This window comes from Leguminivora glycinivorella, chromosome 9, assembly GCF_023078275.1.
Source record: "Leguminivora glycinivorella isolate SPB_JAAS2020 chromosome 9, LegGlyc_1.1, whole genome shotgun sequence".
NCBI lineage: Eukaryota > Metazoa > Arthropoda > Insecta > Lepidoptera > Tortricidae > Leguminivora > Leguminivora glycinivorella.
The window spans coordinates 22,689,350-22,715,246 of NC_062979.1; the positions used below are offsets into that span (position 1 = coordinate 22,689,350).

The 25,897-nt window shown below is 39.6% G+C and overlaps 2 protein-coding genes across 2 annotated transcripts in view; one reads left to right on the top strand and one right to left on the bottom strand.

The window, feature by feature from the left end:
• LOC125229918 (DCN1-like protein 4) overlaps positions 1-25,897 on the bottom strand; it is a 373,938-nt gene that overhangs the window by 58,820 nt on the left and 289,221 nt on the right. The window lies entirely within an intron of this gene.
• Positions 18,708-22,627, top strand: LOC125229914 (juvenile hormone esterase-like). Its single transcript, XM_048134855.1, is given in 4 exon segments — positions 18,708-18,954; positions 20,662-21,354; positions 21,357-21,976; positions 22,198-22,627. Coding segments are annotated over 4 exon segments (1,662 nt in total). The 5' UTR covers positions 18,708-18,825; the 3' UTR covers positions 22,418-22,627.

The following is a 25,897-nucleotide window of genomic DNA, read 5'->3' on the forward strand; positions in this document are numbered from 1 at the left end:
TTGGAGTTAGTTGAGCTTACATACAATTCAGCGTACCTATAAAACACCGCAATGTAATGAAACTGATGCCAGTTCTCGCACCGTGTGAATGCCCCTAAAGGTGTTTTCAAATCGTGGCCAAAGATATCTTTTGACAAGTTAGACGTTTTGGAACACGTATCCTGTTACATCTATGTTTGTGTGCGTCATTTAGGTAGTGATACTAGTGACCTACGAGCTGTGACTCCCTAAGTTATCTATTTAATTTTGTGGAACTACGCGCCTAGATTTATAATTCTTAGTAAGTAATTCGGACTATAACATTTTAACTACAAAACTTTATAATTAGTCAGGCATAAATTGTAGTTTATGAGCCGAATACTAAATAAATATATTCATGAGAACCTTTCGTGAAATTTCATCATAGTTGTTACAAAAAGTTTGATGTTTGGCCAAACTTTGGTAGGTAAACAATTATTTTTCAGACGGTGATCCTATAAATAATCCTTACTTTTACCTTAGTAATAGTATTTTATACAATCGTGATATAGTACAAAGCTTTTCAGTCGAGTACCATGTTTAGGCCACGAAGCTTGCTGAGTGGCCTTATAGTACGGTGCGAGACTGAAAAGCTTAATTATATCACTATTGTATACAATACTTTTTCTATGAGTCATCATCTTGATTATCAATGGACGAAAAATATCATCATTTAAGTTTTTAAAAATTAATGTTCATAGCGTCGTTCACCGTTGTATCAACATCGAATTACCTGGGAACCAATAAAATTAAGAGTTTTGAATGATTCACGGTTATTTTCATTAGACTTATATTGACCGGGATATAGACCGTGATTACCTTTTTGATTTTTGTCGAGCTCCCGATATTTCGACGCAGTTGCATGCATCATGATCACGGAATCAAAAAGGTAATCACGGTCTATATCCCGGTCAATATAAGTCTAACCAATAAAATTGTTTGTAATAACCGTCTCTTCAATGCATTTAAGGGTTAATAGCGCGATTCAGGATTTTAATTACAAGTTACAGCGCAAGTTAAGTTGAGTTTTGACTGTAAACATCGTTTAGAGTCATTATTCCAGGAAAAATCTTAATAGCGCGATTCAGGATTTTCACTACAAGGTACAGCGCCACCTATTAACGTTGAATTCAGACACACATCGTTTGGGGTCTTTTTTTTTGGTCGGAGGATTGGGAATATCCTCTATTCTATCCACAAGAAAGGGACATCCCGGGGAGAGGGACATCCCGGGGAGTTGGGGTCATTGTACCAGGAAAAATCTCAATAGCGCGATTCAGGAATTTCACCACAAGGTACAGCGCCATCTGACGTTGAATTCAGACACTAAACATCGTTTGGGGTCATTATCCCAGGAAAAATCTTAATAGCGCGATTCAGGATTTTCACTACAAGGTACAGCGCCATCTAACGTTGAATTCAGACACTAAACATCGTTTGGTGGGGTCATTATCCCAGGAAAAATCTTAATAGCGCGATCAGGATTTTCACTACAAGGTACAGCGCCATCTAACGTTGAATTCAGACACTAAACATTGTTTGGGGTCATTATCCCAGGAAAATTCTTAATAGCGCGATTCAGGATTTTCACTACAAGGTACAGCGCCATCTAACGTTGAATTCAGATTCTAAACATTGTTTGGGGTCATTATCCCAGGAAAAATTTTAATAGCGCGATTCAGGATTTTCACTACTCGTAACAGCGACATCTAGCGTTGAATCGCGGCGCAGGCACCACGGTTCGGTAGTAAGACTAGTAAGGCAAATAGTATATTTACGTGTAGCTTTGAAAAAAATAACGAAATTTAACCATTAGAGTAAAACTTACCTAACTATTTTTGCATGTTCTTATTATCTAGCCTACTTATTATAAAGTGTAAGTTGCTCTACCCTATGTGAAATAACCCATAATTTATAATATCATAAGTAGTGTAACGACTACCTATTCAAGTTTTCCATGCCCCATAATAAGCTTGCAATATCCCTATGTATATCGGAAACTTGTGACCACTGTTATTACAATATAAGTAGTGGTAATTTAATGTACACATAAGGACCCTCAAAACATCCTTACAAACATTAGGTACAAGGGCGAGCTACATTTTTGAAATACCCTGTATTTCTTACCCCCGCTTCTCCTTTGACCATTCCCAAAAAAATATAGCAAGAATAAACAGCCTAATCTAACCAACAAGCTCTCAAAAGTACAAACATACTCCAAAAAAAACTAAAGCCTCCGCCACACATAAAGCGTTTTCATAGCGTAGCGTTAGCGGAGCGCAATGATAGCGGTGCGCTCGCAATCTGCGCGCATTCCGCTCGCAATCCGGGCTCGTTAGTTCCCGCTGGCGTCCGCTGGGCGTAACGCCAGCGTTCGTCCGGCGCACCGCTATCAATCGCTCCGCCTACGCTATCAAAACACGCATGTGTGGCCGAGCTTTAATTGTAACATGTATCTATCCAACGTTATCGCTTACGCTTCGGAAGCGTTTCGTAGCACTCTCCGCTCTTGGAGTCTGGCTCTGTACGGAAGTACAGAGCCAGACTCCGTTTTGATCGCCTCGTAGCGTCAACGATTGCCACTTTGGCTAGGCCGAAAGGGAGAGGCATTCATGTCAGTAGCCCTCCTGAGTACGTAACCAAATGCACATACGCTCACGATATTATCTGTTTCTATCTATTTGTATCGCTCTTGCGTATTGGCGCGACAGTCTTAGACTGCATTTTTGGCGGCGTCTCGCATCGACGATTTCCATTCGGCTACGACGGCTGGTTTAGCCGAAATGGACGTTGACGCTAGACGCCGATCGAAACGCGCGATCTGTCGCGCCAATACGCGAGCGAGAGAGCTCTACGATAACGATATTATCGTAAACGTTTGTACATTTGGCTGGATACTCAGTAGCCCAGTCTCCCCCTAGCGTGCAGGAAATGCATTCTATTTGTATAGTTTGTATTTTCTTAGGGTTTTAATTGATTTTCGGGGGCGGAAAGTTGGGTTATATATGGGGAGAGATTTATATTTAAATGGACCGTGTAATAGTGGATCCCAGAAGCCTGGATAGTTTAGTAGCTCGCCGGCTCTTAGGCGCCTGGGTATTGATCGTTATTTGTATTGTATGGGATAAGGGAGTAATAATATCGCATTGAGAGGAAAATCTTATGGTAGTGATCACCAACATTGCTCATTTTCAAAGTACAACGCAGGGCTTAAAGTTATTGAAAATGAAGTATGTAATTTTATGTTTATTCTGGCCTACACACACTTTAATCATCATCATTATCGTTACAAGATGCGCATGCCAATGTAAATTGATATGCCTTGTCAGTATTTCGACAATAAAATTTCAGAAATCCAGTATGTTTTAGAGTTCTCTTTATTGAAACGCCTCGTCACTGCTGTCTAGCTTAAGTTTAATTAATTTTAAATGATTTATCATCATACAGAATTTAAATACGCCTGTCAAAAGGTGTGTCTTAATGCCCCTATACAATTAATTATCTCAGCAGTTCTCGAAAAGTTTGTACAAAAATTAAGGGAAAAGTTAAATTTGTTTTTATTAATTCCTATTTTGTTACCAAGATTTTGTTGATGAATTGAGAGTTTATTAAGTTTTATTTCGTCATTAAGGTTCTCTAGTATCTATATTTTCTTAATTATAACAATTATCCTGTATATATCTTACGAAAGTCGAATTATATTACTAAATGTTGGTAACAAAATAGGATCAATTAAAATTTGCTGACGTGGCATTGTACAAAGTTGACGGGAATTGCTGATCTATCAACTACTTACTAACCAATATTAACTGTGCGTAATCTATAATGACTATCACTATGGATACCGCATTCTATTGTTTTCAAATAAATTTTATCTATTCCCCAATAAAAACAACAGACATCGCATTTGTACTGTCATTTATTTTGGCGGCCATCTTTAGCGTGCTGTCAAATCGCACGCGTCCATCGCCCCTTTAAAAGCACGACAAACTTTAAAATGCCGACGGCGGTGGCGCTAGTGTCTTAACGTAAGTGCCAATTAGTATGTGGGAGTTCTAGTTCCTATTTCGACCACCGCACATGTTAACTTTGTCGTGCTTTCCTAATCAATATTTTTGTTATTTGCCCCTCCGTCCGGCGCGCCCAGTTCAAAATGATAGTGTAACATAATAAATTAGTTTTTTATTACGTGTTAGGGCAGGTTATTGAACTCTGTGATAAGAAAATTGGGGTAGGTCTCTCAAATAGGGGAGCTTAGGGAAAAATGCTCACCCTAAGTGTAGCGGATTTAGATAAGATATTGTGCTTTTGTCGTTTTTGAACACCCGTATAAAATACAAAACGTTTTATAGCTGACTCTACGGTGGTAATCTTATCAATAAACCACGATTTATATCCATATACTCTATAAAAATAGCAAATAGTGCTTTCATCTTTATATTTTGCATTTTTACAACGAGGCGTGATCTCGCCAAAAACCCTTTATTACATTACTTCGCCAAACTTAAACGCGCCCCTAACATCAATCTAAACTCCAGACGAAATTTCAACCTCAAATATACATACTAATATGCATACAGCCAACCCTAACGAAATCAACCTGCATTCAGAGGGGGCAGCCCTAGCTAGGGCTGTCGCGTGACCAATGCGCTTTATTTAATGTTGGGTATTACGCTAATTTCTACGTGTGACGTGTATGGCGTAGTATTTTAGGGAAAGGAACTGTGCGTAGATGGACTTTATATGATTGAAATTAGGTTTATTATGGTTAATGTGGGTATGTTACGTGTATGTTATTTTATTTTATTTATTTTTATTTTATTTTATTTCAAAACAAATTACACAGTATTACAGTGAGACACTAAGGCACTGTGCAATGCATAAAACATCATACTATATTGTTAATACTTAGTGTAATAACGTTAACATAATAAACTTAATAACTAACTGAAGACACTCGATCATCCATCGCTTCGCATAACCTCAGACATTCATCACATAAGACCTTCCATCTACTGGCAAAAACGTCACAGTCAGGTGCTGATTTGAGAAGCGCATTAAGGTACTTCAAAACGCGAACTAAGGGCGAGTTACTGTACGCTACAGTGCGCGCTTTGGGAACTGCTAGCAAGTCACGAGTACGCGGCCTAAAATTGAATAGCGTTTTAGACTGAGGGGGTACCAGAAGACGTACCAGTTGCGAGACCAGCTGCGGACAGTCTGAATCTCCACGTATTATTCGGCATGCCCCGGTCACAAGAGCATAATTACGCCTCACTTCCAGGGAGTTAAAACCTAGAGTGCCGAGCAGAAATTTTGTCGGGTAAAGGAAAGGATAAAGCCCATAAATTTTCTTATATAAAAATCTCAAAAAAGCCTTTTGGATTTTCTCCAGAAGCAAGATGTACGTGACCTCGTGGGGGTTCCACACTACAGACGCTGCCTCCAGTTTGCTCCTAACCAGAGCAGTGTAAATAAGTTTTATCACGACGGGATTATCAAATTCCCTGGCGTTACGGATGACAAAACCCAATCTCCGATAGCAGTCGGTAGCTAAGGCTTTTATGTGAGCATGAAAATTGAGGTTTTGGTCAAAAGTGACACCCAGGTCCTTTACAGTATCAACACGTTTCAATAGATCCGTTCCAAGCCGGTAAGTGAAAGATAAGGGGCTACGTGCTCGACTAAAGGACATCACAGAGCACTTCTCAGGGTGAAATAGCAGCCTATTAGTGATACTCCATTCATAGATCCGATTAATATCGTCTTGGAGAGACTCGAAGTCAGATAGTTGCTGCAGGCCATAAAAAAGTTTTAGGTCATCAGCGTAAAGGAGACATTGGGCATTTCTAACGACTGAGGACAAGTCATTGATCATGACGCCGAACAGTAGAGGGCCTAGAATTGAACCCTGGCTCACTCCGGAGCGAGTGAGATAGGGGTCAGAAACGAAGCATCCGTGCTGCACATATTGTTGCCTGTCGCGTAGATAACTGGCAAAAAACTTAAGTAGTTTAGGAGAAAAACCAATGATACATAACTTTCTCAGTAGTATGTCGTTATCTACGCGATCAAAGGCTTTCCTAAAATCGAAATACAGCACGTCAACCTGTATACCCCCATCTAAATGCTCAGACACAGAGTCAACCAGGGTTAAAAGGTTTGTCTCAACTGACCGCCTAGGCCTAAAGCCATGTTGTGAGTCACAGAGATATGGCTTTATTTGAGAGTGTACAAGATTGTTTACGATTGATTCGAATAATTTAGCAATCGAGGACAGAATCGCAATTGGACGATAATTTTCAACCTTGGCCGTATCGCCCGATTTAGGGATCGGCCGAACCCGTGTTAATTTCCACTGGTTCGGATACTCCCCAGTGCGCAGAGCAAGGTTAAGAATATGAGATAGCGGCTGTACTAGCCAATCTTTGCAACCCTTGAGTATATAAGCCGGAACGGCATCCGGACCTAAGGCGCTTTGAGGTTTAAGACGCGCTATGCCTGATTCAATATCTTTAGTGGATATAGAGTCTATGTGAATTAAGTTAGCAGAGGTCGTCCCATCTTGCTCAGTAGTCTTAGTGTGGTCAAGTAAAGGTACGTCAGGGAGGAAAACACTCGAGAAAAAGTTTGCAAAAGCCTGAGCAGCATCTGCATTCTCATAAGATTTTCCATCAAAAGACACCCGGTTCTCAAACCCACCTTTGGATTTAAGGTTGTTTATGTGTTGCCAGAAAGCTTGAGGATTACCTGAGATATTAATCTGAATTCTGCTAACGTAATTATCATAAGCTCCAGATATTCTAGATTTTACATCAGCCCTAAGTTTAGAGAATCTGGCATAATCCTCCCTGTCACCAGTGCGTTTCCACATGCGGTGAAGCGAAGCTTTGCGTTTAATGTCCTTAATAAGATCAGATGTAAACCAAATAGGATACTGTCTACTGGGTTTGCTAGACCTTGTTTTCCTAGGTATACAAGTATCGAAAATTCTGTATATCAAATTGTAAAACAAGTCCACAGCAGTATTGACATTTTGGGCTTCGAGAACGTCTACCCAAGACGCGTTTGCAATCAATTGAGCAAAAAGTTCGTAATTGCCTTTAGAAAAATTCCAATCGCGCGTCGTATCAAGGTTACTGGGGGCGATCTTTAGAGGAATGCCTACGGTTTTTCTGAGCGGGATAGAAATTTCAAGGGGTGGATGATAAGAGTCGGCATATGGGACTAGACCACCATCAGGGGCCTCACAAACTGCTACACTATGAACGCGCTCTCGCACCAGCACCACATCTAACACTCCCCCATGCGAATTTAATACTTCATTCATTTCAACAAAACCACAGACTGTAGTAAAATAACAATAATAGCTCAGGACATTAGTCGAGGCATATTTAGGATTAAGGTTTAGGTCACCGACAAGAATGACCGGACCAATAGAGTCAATGAAAGATTCTATTTTCTGAAAAAACGACATGTACACCTTTTCGGAAGAGGTAGGTGGAATGTATACGGCACACAGATAAAAAAGTGTATCACTTATCACAAAAGAAGTCCACAGGTCCTCCCCGTCAGCAGTTTCAAACTCCCGTCTCCGTTTTAAGCTTATACCTGGCCTCGCAGCAACCAGTACTCCTCCTCCCTGTCGACCGGTGGCACGATCACGGCGTAGTATACTCCAAGCATCTCCCACTAGCTCGGGGTCCTCTACAGATGCCGACAACCAGGATTCCGTGGCGACGACTATATCACTTTCGTGAGCAAGAATACAGTGCTTAAAAAACTTTAACTTGGTATTGAGACCTCTAACATTTTGATAGGTAATGGTCACAGTGGGGCCGTCAGTTGGCGCTTGTGGTTCTTTTGGTTTCCTTAGCTTGCTTTCGAAAAAACCACATCTTTACCCTTGCATTATCAGGCCATACTTCCGCGGATATACACTTGTCATAGTAAGCGGCAGGAACTCCCAGTTTGTAGGACTTGTAGTCGCCTTTGGATTGCAGCTCCTCCACGGTACACGTGCTCTGCTGACAAAGCTGTTGCAAGTACTCCCGGACTTCATCTACACCGGACAACATATTCCACAGGTGGATGTATTTCCGGCTCTCGACTGCTTTCAGCGTAGTAACATTTGGGCCGCCGGTGCAGCGCAAGGATGTTGGTCGCCTCTGCTTCTTTTTTCCTGAAACCTGTTTCCATCCTTTTGGATCCAGATCATCCGACACTCGCAGCAAGTTGTTAGATACTGCATCACTCTGCTGGGAGCCTACGGGGCTTACTTGGTTGGCAGGTGGGTCCGCAGGCGGTATATTCGTTGGAGTTATCACTGTTGAATTGCTAATAGGATCCTTTTTATTCTTTTTGCTCCTCTTAGAGCGTTTTCGTTTCGGACCCCGAGCTTTGACCACCTGATTATTCACTTCAACCTCGTCACAACTATCGGATGAATCAGGTAAATCTGTTGGAGAGGCTATAGCACCGCGAGCCTCGAGGGTACGTTCCAATAAATCGAGTTTTCCGCTCATTGACTCAACATGATTGGTGCATGTGGTAAAAGCGGATTGAAAGCGCTTGATAATGGAAACAGCGTCTGCTAGCTGTTCCGTTAAATTAGTTATTTGCTCCCGAAGCATGGTTATATCCATGGTCGTAGGCATACACATCGATCCATCGGGTTCAGGAGATTGCAGGGGGGGTCGTTGAGGGGCAGAGTTTGGTGTATGGGGATCATCAGAAGGTGCCTTCCTGAGCGCAATATTTTTAATATTTACTGGGGTACCAACCGGGATGTCACAGTTTCGACCCCCCTTTCGGGCTGCACAGGCACATTCGGGACAGACCCAGATTGCTTTTTCGGCTTCTGAGAGAGATTTGATATTGCAACTATAATGGTACAATTTTCCGCACGTCTCTAATCTGCATTGCAGATACTCAGCGCCCACAGATAATTCCAATTGACATGCATTGCATATCATGCTGTCGTCCAGTGACATGCTTGTCTCTCGTTGGTGCGATAGAAGTCAGAAATGCGGGAACAAGGGACGTAATACGGAGCTCACTGGGTTGAGCCGCGTAGCAAATGACGCTAGATGATGACGCACTCGAACTCTGACCACGTACAACGAAGTACCAGGCGCGCATAAGCGCATAGCAGGTCGCAGTACTTAGGCGCTGCGTAGCGGATGCTGCGTAGCACTGGTGTGGAACGGACGTCGTAGCAGCGTAGCACTCACCCGGTCCCCAAGCGTAGGCGTGACGTATGTGACGCGATGGTAATTTGTCTGTTGCTCCTTCGAACTTATGCGCTCCTAATATTTCACTTGATTTAATACGTATAATTTTAATATTTAATTTGAGAAAAAAAAAGACAGCGCGGGGACTTAGACACGTCCACGCCCTGAGGGGATCCGAGGGGAAGATTATGGTGGTTAGGTTAGATATTTAGTGGTTTGCATGCACGATTGTGTCTGGACTGGTAAATATGGGTGTGGAAAGCGAAATTCCTAAATTCCAGTGGTTGTTTAGGTTGTTTTATGCAATGAAAATAGTTGTTGTATTTTACCACTTTGTTTGTACATTCGTCTACTCGTATTTCATAGGCTGTACCTTCTATTTAATTATGCTTTAATATTGTGTATTGTATTACTGAAAGGTCAATTTATCCGCTTTCCATCAGGCGGGCCGTACGCTTGTTTGCCACCGACGTAGTATAAAAAATAGGTATTCAGTACAGTACCTACTGGTTCTTAACAGTTCTTGTGTCAAATGTTGCTTGATAAAGAACCAGGTTATTTTTTTAAATACTTAATTGCTTTTTATGTTTGAAACTTTCTGTTTTAAAACAATGATTTGCAATTAGTTGATAATCATTGACCTTAAAGCCTCCGCCACATATAAAGCGTTTTGATAGCGTACCGTTAGCGGAGCGTAATGATAGCGGTTCGCTAACGCTCCGCCTACGCTCTCAAAACGCGCATGTGTGGTCGAGCTTTAATTCCTTGCTATTAATTCGACAGAACAATTAATGAACAATGAACACATAAATTATATTCAATTAATAAGCGAAAGTTATACATTTTGGTCCGCAATTACAATAACGAACACCCAAAGTCATCTTCAATTTTCTATCTTTGACCAAATTAATTCGCAAGTAAAACTTTCAGACAGAAAATTATGCAAAGGCGATTTAGTCTCTATTATTTCGTATTCAGGAATCTCCCGATCGTAATCGGAATTTTGCCGACTTCGCCGAAGTTGTAATCCCGTTTGAATGTTAATTTTAATGGTGGCAACCCTGACGATGATTCACGATGTGTAGGGCTGCGACAGAGACATTGATGTATGAACATGCAGTTCATTAACAATCGGGTAGAGTGCAAATCGATGTTGTCAACTTCGATACTAAATTTACAGATACTGCGGCTAGGTACTTAAGCAACATTTTCAAAGAAGATATACTTTATGAAAGGATGTCTAAGAATACAGACAGTTTGTTTAAATAACACAATGAATATGGACACAAATTTGACAGTAATTTTGCAATTATGCCAGTTGGTTCATTGCCTCTTGCATACACTACAAACAGCGCTGCGCCGTCGCGTCGCTCGAACACAGATGCTGCTTAAATAATCTCTAACCCCCTTATTCATAAACGTACACTAAAGTTATCAAGCCGATAAAGTTCGTTTGTCCCTTTCTATCACACCAATACGTCAGAAAGGGACAAACGAACTTTATCAGCTTGATAACTATAGTGTACGTTTATGAATAAGGGGGTTAAGATGTAAGTACAAGGCCTAACGATGACACTACATTAGTACCTATACCTACTGTGGAAAGAGCTTCATGTTGGGGAATATGTAGGTACTCAAGGGGCTACAGTATGAAATTCATCAAAAAGGACTTTTCCCCTCACTAGCTCGGAAACACGTGTTTTGTCCTTCAATACCAGCGGGTAAAAACGCATTTTATCCACTAGTGGATAAAGTAATTTGACCTCGAATATAGACATTTTTAGGGTTCCGTAGTCAACTAGGAACCCTTATAATTTCGCCATGTCTGTCTGTCCGTCCGTCCGTCCGTCCGTCCGTCCGTCCGTCCGTCCGTCCGTCCGTCCGTCCGTCCGTCCGTCCGCGGATAATCTCAGTAACCGTAAGCACTAGAAAGCTGAAATTTGGTACCAATATGTATATCAATCACGCCAACAAAGTGCAAAAATAAAAAATGGAAAAAAATGTTTTATTAGGGTACCCCCCCTACATGTAAAGTGGGGGCTGATATTTTTTTTCATTCCAACCCCAACGTGTGATATATTGTTGGATAGGTATTGAAAAATTAATAAGGGTTTACTAAGATCCTTTTTTGATAATATTAATATTTTCGGAAATAATCACTCCTAAAGGAAAAAAAGTGCGTCCCCCCCCCTCTAACTTTTGAACCATATGTTTAAAAAATATGAAAAAAATCACAAAAGTAGAACTTTATAAACACTTTCTAGGAAAATTGTTTTGAACTTGATAGGTTTAGTAGTTTTTGAGAAAAATACGGAAAACTACGGAACCCTACACTGAGCGTGGCCCGACACGCTCTTGGCCGGTTTTTATTAATGCTTTAAAATTGATAAAAATTAGTGAATCTAGTGATGACGATGTTTTACCACCTGTGGAACTACTGAAAGCAGTGATAAACACGTTTTTTTTGCGTTTTACTTTCCTCGCTATAGTGAGGGGAAAAGTTTTGTGTTACACTCGGGTGCAAATGTATTTTACTTCTCGTGTGTTAAAAAACTCGCAAGTTCAGGATTCTATTCTCGAACCACTCGCTTCGCTCGTGGTTCAACTATGGAATCCTTTCACTTGCTCGTTTTTCAATTTCACACTCGGCGTTAAAATACAACTTTGCACCCTTGTATAACAAATAACTATTAGGCCTTATGCTTGTTTGCCAGAACGAGGTATTAAAAAACGTAAACTAAAAAAATGTAAACTGTTATGAATACCCTTTGCTCAAAGTTATTATAAAGTTGATATTTCGAAGTTATGAAAAGTAGTCAATGCATCAGCCGAAACGCGTGTCCATACTTATAGATCAATGGTTGTCGCGAACATTTTCAACTTCATTATGACGTCACGGCGCCCCTACCGCGCGATTCACTCCAGAATAGATTCACCAATTATCGATCTGTGATAGTCGAGAGTGTCGAGACATTGAGGGCCATTTTGGCGCGGAGTTAGAAATCATTGAAATAATGTAAGTATAGGGAGCAAAATAGATTGGTAATTTCACCCGTTCCAAATATTTTACAGGTTTTTGTTTCCATGTATTTTACATTTATATTATTAACTGGATTGTCATATTTGTCCACTGAACACACGTGCCTGCCATATTATGTGAGGCGAACAAAACGAGTACTTATGTCGCTACCAAAGACATATATAACTCCGTATAGACAGATAAAGTCTAAGAAAAAAACGTACCTCAGTATCATCACACCTCGGACACTGGCGATCAAATATATGAAAGAGGCGCGTTCCTAGCACACAGTCTAAGCTCGCGTAGGTGAACGCGTACTATGCTTGTATGAGTGAAATATGACAGGTCGACTGTTCGCGTTTTTGACAGGCGGTAACTGTGAGGTAACCGAGAGGGGGTGGGCGGCACTTTCAGCGGGGAGCGGGAGTGGCCATACTGTACGATAGTACTCTTTATTATACTGTGGTATCATACAGAAAAAGGTACGGTGACCTAGATGGCATTACACCTTCGGGGTACGCTCAGCTACCCTTGACATTTTAACACATATCAAGCTAAGAATACGGGCCAAATTGTCAAAACTGAGGTTCAAAAGTTTTAAGCCAGTGTCGAGAGATGGCAGTCTATGCACTGTGATTACACATTTTACTTTGACAGTAACTCTTTTATAATACTCGATCCTCTTTGGTCGCTACATTATAACGTTGTATGACTTATTCCATTCGCCTAGTTTTTGCCGCAGTTTCCGCAAAAAGGGAATTTCCACATTTTATAAAAGCCAGGCGAAGAAAAGGAGTTTTACGTTGGGTACCTAAGTATAATTATTTAACATGAAATGATAAAAACTCACATAATATTTTGTATGTACCTTAGCTACCTAATCAGAAAGACAAATTAACTTACATTTGTAGATATTATTATCTTACCTACTCTACTGTTTGGAAGAGGTAAATCTTTATTTATCAACGTGCAAGAGCCAATAACAAATAATTCATACCTTTAGCTGGCAGGAACTTTCAAAGAATTGTAAACTGCCATTTTATCTTTTCAAGTTTTCAGTGCACGCGACATTCTTATGACTCTTATGAGTGAAACTGTAAGGTCCAAATTCGTAAGACCCAACAATAAAGGAGTTGTAGAACGTTTCCGCAGGTATTATTTACGGTCCAAACTTAACTCTGTGCTTGCTTCATTCCGATATTTTCAAAATTGAGGTACAAATTGTCATAAAATCCAGGGTCCGAGGGTGCGTTTACGCGACATCGCACTCACATCCATCTTTATTATCATTTTACTGCCACATATATGGCGGTAAAAATAAATGTGAATCTTTATCGCTTCTGCATTAATGAATTTTTCCCCCATAATTTCCATATTTTTGCGAAACTAGATAATAGGGCGCGAAAAAATTGGAGCGCCTGCAAAAATGTTAATAGCATAAGCATGAAGGAGCTTTATTGCTGTTTATTATTGTCAGGCGCTTTTATTGGATAGACGCAGTGCTATTCAATATGCGTTTCAATTGATGCTAAAGCATGTCTGATGCAAATAAATTGCCGCTGAATGTTTTTTCCGTGGTCGGAAAACTGTTTCTTTCTAAATGATTTCTTTATGACAAATTAACTGAAGAACTTCCAAAATTAGGTAACCAGGGTGGCTAGCCGAATGGCACAATCGCTCACGAAACGCTCACGAAACGAAGCGCTAGTAGATATCTATCTCTATCGCGCTTGCGTATTGGCGCGACAGAGCCAGCGGCGTATCGCTTTCGTTTGGCGTCGGAGAAATGCCATTCGGCTACGGGGCCAGAGCAAAAATTAAACGCGGTGTGTCATGTTAGGTAGATATACGTAGGTATCTATTTCTCGTTCGTTCTTTGTTCAGAAGCAAATTTTATTTTACTGTTTCTGGGAAAACACGAAACAGGTCACGTTGTCCGCGGCTTAGATTTATTTTCTAGCATGTGGCTTAGTTTCGAATCGATCTTAACGTTAGTTGGTAAGTCCTTGTAAATCTTTGGTTATAAAGCTGAAACACTTTTAGCACTGGCTTGATTAGAATCAGTTTGGAGTCAGTTTTACAGCTTCTAAAGAGACAAGAAAAATCCTACATTATAGAAGCCATAGTGCTAAAATAACGACGGTAAGAATTTACATATTGTCATAAAGTTTTGCAACGTATTCTTCAAAGTTTTATTATAACTTGGTGAACATTTTACATATCGTATAAAGTTTTCTGTGAGAAGAATAACAGTATAATCTGAATAAACATTATTGTTAGGAAAGTTGTTCTTCATTTGTAAACTCTTTCTCACTCGCTGGGATTAGAAAGAAAGAAAGAAAGAAGAAAAGAAACATTTAATAAAACACCTAGAATGGAGGTAGGCAATAGGTATGCGGTAAAACACAGATAAGTAGTTAATATGTTAGAGAAAATATCTTAATACGCTACCTCAACAGCTTTCATCCCTTTTATCCTATTTAAGTTTCCCTTACAATTGGATTTGGTCCAACCCGCAGACCAAACGGCATCTCATACAACTGAAAGGGACCCATGGTTGGTGAAAGCCGTAATGGATGACATCTCATACATTCTTATTGCTGTTTTCTCGTGGACAACTAAGTCCCCTGGGATACCGGATGTCACGAGTTAATCGTGCGTGTTCCCTGGCTGACGATTAAGACAGGGGACAGGTAAACTGTAGGATAGATACAAGAGATGTGGGATTTCTTTGTATGGGAGACAGATACTGTTAAGACAATCTTTTAATTAATTGGAGCATAATTTTTTGGAGCCAATTTGTCTAAAGCAAGATAACAATCTTATTTTGACAAACGTCAAACAAAAAAAATCATGATGCCAGTTGCTACTTAAAAATCACATGACATTTCAATGAGGAGGCACACTGACATTTTATCCACCAGGCGGCGCCTGTACAAGTGTCTAGGCATGTCACTGTCATTCATGTGTTTGATAGAAAAAAAAATATCTTCTTCACGCTCTCACGTATGTACGTATGTTCTTTATCTGTAAAATGGACTAATAAGGTGGCGCCATCTGTCATAATCTTTGAGTGTGCCTCCTCATTTGCGCTTTATATCAACGGTTGACATTTCGGCTACGCAAAATTCTTTGATATTCAGGCATTTCCACGTGCAAAGCTCATTTCCTTGCAGTTGTATCCCTTTAAAACATCACACCCCAGAGACCGTCGTGTGTAACTCTCGATTAAGACATATCTGCGGGGCGACAGGTAGGGACCTAAATGGTTCATGCCAATTTACGTGTAGCCCGGTAATGGGGTGGGCTCTCGCGGTGGGAATTTACGTCTGATCCGTATTTATGTTTAACTACTGATAAACTAAATAACGTCTTGGTAATCGTAAATTGGGGTTATTTTAACTTTTTAGATACCCTGAGTCATACTTAGTACAGACTTGGGAACTTTTGAGAACTTTCAGTTATTTTTTAGAGTCTGTTCGGTAAGAGTAGTCGTCAAATGTATGAGATTCAATACATTCCACGACTCTTCACTTTCAGAACAGACTCTAGTAGGTATCGATTGTAGACGGCGTTCTCATTTTGAGAATGGACTCATTTAGAATAGAGCTTCAAAATACTCCACAAGTAATTGAAGAGTTTCTAAAGTTTTGAGACTCAAAGAACTAGAATTCCTTCCAGTAACCATGATAATAATTATGTACATATAATATTATGTAGATATTCAAAATCTTTATAGCCAAGATGACAATTGATCTCTGCGTGGAGACTACCAATCTCTTTCGATCACTCTTGCAATAGGTATTTCGTTTACTGCAATGCGTAAGCAATCGACGTTTCAGCTAAGACATTTGTCATTCGATGTCTTGTAGATAACCAGTGCAGTTTGTGGTAAAGTACACGCCATGTAACGCCATCCCGGCGTGTAACTTACGGCGTCGGCAAACAGCTTGTACCTGGAAACTTGAGTGCAAACACACGTTCAAAGCATTTGAAGCGTTTGAGGAACTTCGATCGGCTGAGCTGAGGTTAGTTTTAGAGGAAGTTTCTGATTCGTAATAATGTTATCACATCGGCTAGATTACTTTCATAATGTACAGAAATAAGCTTTCTCCGAGAATCTTTATAACGACTGGTTCTGTGCTGTACTCTGCGATATTTTTAATGTGACGGAACCTGTATAAAGTTCGATCCCGGTAAGGGCATTTATGTCTGTGTTGAGCACAGATGTTTCTTACTGAGTCATGGATGTTTTCTATGTATAAAGTATTTGTATATTATATATATATATATCGTTGTCTGAGTACCCACAACACAAGTCTTCTTGAGCTTACCTTGGGACTCAGTCAATCTATGTAAGAATGTCCTATAATATCTATGTATTCATTTATAAAGCTTACCTACACGTTCACAGTCGCCAACAAATATTGGTGGTCAATCAAGTGGTGGTCAAGGTGCGTGTTCAGATATTTTTGCGCTCCCCGGCTACTCACATACATCTGACACGGCAATGTCTTTATCCATTTAATTTAAGGGTGCCGCGGCACAGACCCGTTTTTAAGGCAGCGAGGTGTAAGAATTGTAGCAGCACTTAGTTAAGGCTTATTAGTATACATAATAGAAATAGTAATCACATACCGATTAAATTTCACATGACAATTCGCACCATTTGTCAAGAAGTATAAATAAGGGTTCTATTGAAAATATTCTATAGTTCTTGTGTAAATTTCATTCGTAAACGTATTCGCCATTTTAATGTTTCTTGACAAACATTCTTATCACAAAACTTATTAGGACTTTTCAGAGGCATGCGCGGAGCAGAAGCCAAAACGTAGAGACTATTTGACACTTGAATCTTGCTACACCGAGCGAGAACTGGTTTTAAAATGATAAGTTAAACGTGAAATTATAAGTCGAAGATCGATTAAAATCGCTATAGACTTACATTGACCGAAACTTATAGCTATAGACAGTGATTACAGAGGCCATGAGTTCAAGTCTCACCCACGGCAGACATTTTCCACTTTTAAATTTATTCTAAGCCTACTGATTACCTGTTTGATTTTTGTCTAGCACCCGATATTTCGACGCAGTAACATACATCATAATCACGGGTAACACAAGGGTATCGTAATTATGTAAGTCTAAATATGTAGTAATCAAAACTTGATTAAAATAATACCTAAGTTACCTAACTGATAAGAACTAATAGTCAATACCAATAAAAATTATCCATCTCAAATCGCTAATTACAATAAACAAAATATTTATAATAATGTAAAAAAATATACTATACTTATTACGTCATAAACTATTTTCTAAAATAATGACATAAATGTAGAATTAGACAAACTCTGACGTACAAGCCTTCCATGGGAACCCTTCCATGTAGGCGTGACTGAGTCACGTACGAGGGTGTAGTGTTCCCATAAAGACCTTCGGAATTATTTAGAACTTACCTATAATTATCCCACCTGATAGTGATGTGCCTTTTATCGAGTTATATTTTTTCTAAGTTGACGACCGGTCTAGCTCAGTCGGTAGTGACCCTGCCTGCTAAACCGCGGTCCTGGATTCGAATCCCGGTAAGGGCATTTATTTGTGTGATGAGCATAGATATTTGTTCCTGAGTCATGGATGTTATCTATGTATATAAGTATGTATTTATATATTTAAGTATGTATATCGTCGCTTACGCCGTGTCTTGCGTGGGCGACGGTCGCGCGACCGTCGCGCGACCGTCGCCGTCGCGTCTCATACTTCCATATCGATAAGGTTTGATTTCGTATGCGTCGCATCGCCGTCGCGCGACCATCGCGCGACCGTCGCCCACGCAAGCCACGGCGGTAGCACCCATAGTACAAGCTTTGCTTAGTTTGGGGCTAAGTTGATTTGTGTAAGGTGTCCCCAATATTTATTTATTTATTTTATATTTAAGTTCTACTTTTCATAGTAACTTATTAACACAAAAAAAGATAAAAATACAATTTAATATAATCGACGTGTGATAAAATCAAAAATTGATTCGGACATCGATGCCGAATTTACTATTGTTGGACATATATGTCTAATACGGCCCAATTAGGTCTAGTTTTAATTATATAAAATAATAATTTAATTAAGTTGTGAATATTTAGAGCATAATTCGTATTGTTGAAGATGCGAATAAAAACAACTTGAGACTATATTTAAAACTGCCTTAGATACGAATAATAACAATTTAAAACTGCCTCAGTTTATAATGCTTAAATCGATAAACAGCTTTAACACTTTAACGTCTTTAACCCTTTCATCGATAACTTGTGCATCTACTAGGAACTCCCTAGTCCATTTACTATGTAACGATGACATTCGGTTTTATTGACGTAAATGCGATGAACATTGCTCATCCAACTGCGGCATAGGACACTTGTAATCATAAGTTGAAAAAAAAAAAAACAATTTTTGTCCTAACTTTATACACTTACAACATTGTGCTATTTTTGGTCCTAACTGCATGCACCTAAAGCATTGAATTATTTTTGGTGTAGTAGGTTTGGAAATAATTTATTTACGATGAGTATAGTGGAGATAAGTGAAGGGGTGTTAGAGGGGGAGCTATTGGAAAACCCTTTCGGTGGGCAGTTCCACAGTTTTAAGGGAATACCGTACGCTGCGCCCCCTGTCGGAGATTTGAGGTTTAGAGTAAGTTTTAAAGTATTTATTTTAGTATTTTATCTTCACTGGCGTCATATTATCAGGGAACTCTTTCAATATATGTAATTGACGACAGAAATTGAAAATTAGCGTGATAGCTTTAAATAGAATATTAAGTGTATATATTTTTTTGCAAGCGGTCATAAATAATGATCATATTACCTACCCACTCTTCTGAGCGTAGACTTCTATGAATTTATTAAGGTATAGCTGCATAACTGATGTTAACCTAAATAAAAATATTTTTGTCTTTTAAAATCAACAATACATAGGAATTAGGAACAGGTATAAATTAAAAATAAAATTTTCTAGTGAAATGACCGATGACAGTGATGATGATATATAGGGTTGGTAAGAAAGTAATGAGCGAATCATAACCAATATTGTAACTTTTATTTAATTTATTATTTTAATCATTTATCAAAAATATAACGGCCTTCGTTATCTACTACTTGTCTCCATCGTTCTGGTAAAGAATGAATAGCATCGGCGAAGAAGTTCTTAGGTTTAGATTCAAAAAACTCAGCTATGTACTGTCGTAGATGGGCTTGATCATCGAACTTTTTTTCATTCAAGGCATTGCTTAGCGATCTGAACAATGCGTAATCCGTAGGTGCCAAGTCTGGAGAGTACGGTGGATGAGGTATCACTTTCCAACCTAGCTCCAATAGCTTTAGCCGAGTCACTTTTGCAATGTGTGGGCGAACATTGTCGTGTAAGAAAAAAACTTTAGCATGCTGTGGACGATTCTGACAGATTTTTTGGTTTTAATTTTCAAGCTGATTACAGTATACTGATGCGGTAACAGTCATTCCACTTGGTAGGAGTTCCCAGTGAATAATACCATGAATATCCCACCAAACGGACAGCATAACTTTTTTCGGGTGAGGCTCTGTTTTTGGTGCCTCTATTCCTTTTTCGTTTGGAGATAGCCACTGACGTTTGCGTGTGTGATTTATATATAAGACCCATTTTTCATCTCCAGTGATAAGATGGTCCAACCAGTTGAATGTGCGGCGAAAAGACAGAAGTTGTATGCAGATATCGGCACGGCGGTTTAGTTGATGTCTATCAAGTTCGTGCGGTATCCAAACACTGTATTTGTAGTTTTTTCCCAACTCGTGTAAATGTGTTTCTATGGTGACATGAGAGCAGCCTAACTCGGTAGCAAGAGTACGACTCGTTAGCCTCGGATCTCCTTCAATTAAGGTTTTTAATTTGGCTACATCAATCTTCACCGGTCGACCAGACTTAGGTTGATCTGATAATGAAAAGTCGCCACTACGAAACCGCTGGAACCATCGTTTCGCCGTGGCCTCAGACACAACTTCAGGAGCAACACGCTGACATATATTACGCACTGCTTCGGCGGCTGAATGGCCAGACTGAAATTCATATAGTAAGCAATGCGTTACATGCACTTTTAATTCGTCCATTTTCTTCCTTATATTAGCTCGGCGATAGCTAGTGAATGACTGACGAGAAACTGTGCGACTCGCCCTTTATATACTTTCGACCATAGAAGATTCTAGAACTCTCTCAAAAATTTTATGTGGAATTCAATCGATCGCTCATTACTTTCTTACCAACCCAATACATTAATAATCCATTAAGAAATATTAACCTATACTCTATTGATGCTACCACGATCTATATTTAATTGATTTTAAGCTTATAATAAATTCATATCTACAGGCGCCACAATCACCGGAACCATGGGAAGGGGTCCGCAGCGCCACAGAATTCGGTTCAATCTGTTACCAAATAGATCTCCTCACGGACCCAACTCCGAAAGGAAGCGAGGACTGCCTTTACCTCAACGTATATACCCCTGACTTGGAGCCAGCTGAACCTTTGCCTGTCATGGTCTGGATTCACGGCGGAGGCTTTGTCTTCGGCAGCGGAAACGATGATAACTATGGCCCAGAATTCCTCGTAAGACATGATGTCGTACTTGTAACTTTCAATTACAGACTTGAGGTGCTCGGTTTTCTCTGCTTGGACACCGAAGAAGTACCTGGAAACGCTGGAATGAAGGACCAAGTCGCAGCTTTGCGTTGGGTCCAGAAGAATATCAGCCAATTTGGTGGAGATCCTGAGAACGTTACAATTTTTGGTGAAAGCGTCGGTGGAGCGAGTGTCAGTTTTCATCTCGTTTCGCCGATGTCAAAGGGTTTGTTCAAGCGGGCAATAGCCATGAGCAGTCATATGAGTTGTTACTGGGCCAATACAACTCGGCCTGTGCTGCGAGCGAATACTTTGGCGCAACAATTAGGTTGCGACTCTTCAGACCCTGAAGAAATCGGATTATTTTTGAAAGATCAGCCTGTTACTTCGCTAGTCAATTGCGCACATCCTGTATACTTTCATGAGAAACTTGGGGTCTTTCTTTGCCAATACCATTGTTTTCTGTGGTCTCCGAGAAACAATTCGGTGATAATGAGAGGTTTTTTGAAGGAGACCCATTGGAAGCGCTGCAAAACGGAATACATGAAGGAGTTGAGGTGATATCTGGTTTTGTGGAACATGAAGGTGTCTTTAGCATGAAACTTAGGGGGGGATACGATCATGTCAAGGAATTATCAAAGTTTCTTGAATTTTACGTGCCGATGAAAATGAGGTTTAACTGCGGATTGAAAACTCAGATGGAAGCAGCTATGCAAATAAAAGAATTTTACGAGAATGGGAGCACTGATCCGAATGTATTGATGCGTTTTTGTTCTTTTGAAGATTTTCAGTATGGTGTCATTCAGTGGCAAAGGGTATGTGCAAAATCAAGCCCAAACAAGTTTTATTTCTATAAATTCTGCTGCAAGTCCGAGAGGAATCTGATGACTTATGGACTTGGCCTGAATGAATTATTTGGGAATGAGCCGAAAGTGTGTCACGGTGATGATCTGGGGTACTTGTTCCCCCTTAAAGGTTTTAACCTGACTGTCGATCCTGAATCTGCAACCTTTAAAATGATAGATAATGTCACCAAAATGTGGACGAACTTTGCAAAATGCGGGTGAGTATAATTGGCTTATTGAAAAACATTATCAATACACTAACCATTGAAATATAGAAACAATATAAGGCTCAAGTGTTTTATCAGTAAAAATCTTGTTGTGGCTACAAAATAACAGTCGTCAGATACTGTCGTATCTGTAGAAGGTTATTGTTAATTACTTTTTGAACCAACCAATCACCAGGTATATTAAACTAGGTACCTACTTAATTCTCTTCTAGGAACCCAACACCTGACGACAGTCTTGGAGTACGCTGGCCAGAATACACTACAGACGGGGAAGAATATCTGGAAATCGGCGAAGAACTGACGCCATCATCAGCCGTGCTGAAGGAAGAGGTGGAACTGTATGAGAATATCTTCTCGAAGTTTCTGCCGAATCAACTCGGGTCGTACCCGACTTTTATGATTAACTCGATTGCGTCGTTGATCAAGAGCTAAGCTTAGTGCACGTTTAGATGAAAGATACATTTTTTCAGCACTTTACTCAAATAAGAAACACTATATGTAGGGCGGCAGGGTACGACGATTTCACAAATATGTAGCTACACATAGTATAGTAAAAATTTAGATATTTGACATGTCTCCACTGCACTTTATAGGCAACATTACACACCTACTATTAAGTACATATATTATATAGGTACTCTGTAGAAAAATATAATCTGAAATATACTTTGAGATTTTATTTTCTTAACCCTACGGTAGGGTTACGGTACGGTAGGGTAGGGTACCTGGAACACAACTTAAATGTGTACTGAATAATTTTGGCTAGGCATAGGGACCCTATTTAGTGCTTCACAAAACAGAACTGGGCACTTTCGTGAAAAAAGATTCAAAAACTTTTTTTTCTAAAATTTTATTTGTCCTACTCAGAATTACAAGCCCTTTTCATTCTACTGGGCGGAAAAAAGCGTCCCAAATTTATTTTTCCCACTTCGTTACCATTTTTCAAACACAGCGGTTACAAAGTGGAAAGTATGCAAAATAATAGAACATTTTGGTACCATTTTTTGTCTCTTGTTTTGTGTCCTAGATCGAAAGGGCTTGTGATTCTGAGTAGGAAAAACATAAAATTGCGAAAAAAATTGAAAAAAAAAAAACATTTTTTTGGTGATTGTTCTCGCGAAAATGCCCAACTGACTCCTGCAGAAGCTTTCCCCTCTAACCCCAGCGTAACAAATATTAGTCTATAAACCGAGCAATCAAATCGCAACCGTAACAAGCAGCTATTGGGTGGTAATTGGAATGTCACCCCGGTACTATCAGCTGCAATAGTGCATAGCGAATTTATCAATGCATTCGTTCATAATTTCTCTATGCATTTTTGCAGCTGATAGTACATATATACTGGCCTTATTACCAAAGCCTATTACGAACTAGGTTGGCTTTTTGGTACATAGATTCCGGAAACGTTTGGCTCGCAATGCTACGTAGCAATTTAGGTTGACAAAACTTGACGACCCCTTTGCTTACCATGCACAGGTAATTACTTGATTTTGACAACCTCACATATTTAAAATTGATAGGGTAGTGCCATGCATTAGATAAGGACAACACGATCAACCGTCCTTTCTATGAACGTAAGTGGGTGTTTTCCAAAATAAACCTCGAAAATCGAATTTCACCAGATCTGGACGTGTTTAGACTCATTCTTCTCAGAATCACGAGATGATTCGATCCCGACGATAAAAAAACGTGTCCCAAATTTTCCATACAAAATTCGAGTTTCCAATACGTCACGCTCGTAGTAAGTTCATACTGAAATCGTCACGTAAAGGAAAAAAAAACGAGGACACATTTTTTATCGTCGGGATCGAATCATCTCGTGATTCTGAGAATAATGAGCCCAAACACGTCCAGATCTGGTGAAATTCGATTTTCGACATTTATTTTGGAAAACGTCCAAGTACCTGCCAATATAATATTTTACGCTATGTTTTGCGTAATCCACGGAGTTTGTCATGCTACTACGACGTCAGTTCAAAAACTTCGAAAGATAGCTCGCCAACGCTCTTTGAGCGTTTAAAACACCCCTGTTACATTCAAAAAGTCTTACAATCCTAAAGTAACACGTATACATACGTCGTTTTGGACTTAAAGGGTTAAATAGTGCACCTGGGTGCGTAGCCGAATGGCACAAACGCTCACGAAATGCTCACGAAACGAAACGCTAGTAGATGTCTATCCCTGTCGCTCTTGCGAATTGGCGCGACAGAGCCGGACTACGTTTCGTTTTCGTTTGGCGTCGGAGAAATGCCATTCGGCTACGGGGCCTGAAGACGTCGGGACAATGATTGCAGGTCCTTATTGGTATTTACTGTTATAGTAATGGAGAAGTTTTAACTAGGATTGGTAATAGTTGGTTGTCAATCCATACTAATATTATAAATAGGAAAGTGTGTGTGTCTGTTTGTTTGACCGTCTTTCACCGCAAAATGGAGCGACGAATTGACGTGATTTTTTAAGTGGAGATAGTTGAAGGGATGGAGAGTGACATAGGCTACTTTTTGTCTCTTTCTAACGCGAGCGAAGCCGCGGGAAAAAGCTAGTATGATATATATTTAAGGAGAAAATATAAACATGAGTATAGCTCAAATATTAGATTACTAACGATATGAATGGGATAATGTCTATGTAAAATGACGATTTTGATAGAAGAAAGACCACTTTTCAAATCATATCACTGTGAAATCTTAACTTTTAATCGCTTTTGCTTAAAATATTGTTTAAATCTTGAGTTTTAAGATGAAAACATGCCATTTTTATGCGTATAATACATATTAGTTGTACTATTGGCGTGACGGGAAAGCGTCATTCAATATGTCACGTCACAAGACCCATGATAAAACAGCCGCTGTATAGTTTTGTCATGGTTGAACCTTAACGAGTAGAAAAAGTAGATTTTATTATTACATGGAAATATATACTGCAAAGATGCATTCTGCAATTTACTAAAATGAAATTTTATAATATAATTTTCACCACACCAACTGGCTGTCTTTGCTATTCGAAAACAGATAGCAAAATTGCACTTTATCCACAAGGGGGCAAAGTAATTTCATACAAATTATAACGATGTCTTAATCTGCTGCTAGATTTTACCTATAAATGATTATTTTGAATCATAAATGTTGACTAAATTGATGGATTTTATTTAGTTTCATGTTTCATAGTCAGTATTTTGTTCGTGTTGGTGTGGTGAAAAATTTTGTGTTTCACTCGGTGGCGAAGTTTGTTTAACCTACGTGCCTTGAAACCGTCGCAACGCTCAAGATTCCACTTTTTGAACCACTAGCTACGCTCGCGGTTCAATATTGGAATCTTTCGCTTGCTCGGGTATCAATATTGGCACGTGCGGTTAAACAACTACTTTGCCCCCTTGTAAAACAAATAACTATTTACTATGGTTTTCCTCATTAGTGTGGAAAATTGAAGATAAAATTCGCGCGTTTTATGTTACCTAAACTGAAAAATACAAAATATAAAACTGAAAATCCAGACTAGAAACCTTAACAATCTTCTCTTGTTCTCATATTGTTTTAAAAACTAAAAGTATAACAAGGTTGAAACTTGGGCGCACTTACTAACAAAGTGTCTTGTCCGTCCGGGGGTGTAAAATACGGAGGGTAGGGGGCGCAATGTAGCGTGATATATCGAGAGGGGCAGTGCGCGGTGGTGCTCAAACTTTGCGATGCACTTTTGGAAATTAGAATACATTTATTCGTAATAACCTAACCACAAAATTTTAATTTTGAAAAACCCCCGACCGCGACATAGTAGACCGATTTTCATGAAACATGGCTAAGAACACTCCCGACTAACTCAGCTTTCAGACAAAAAAAACTAAATCTAAATCGGTTCATCCGTTCGGGAGCTGCGATGCCACGGACAGACACACACACAGACAGACAGACAAGC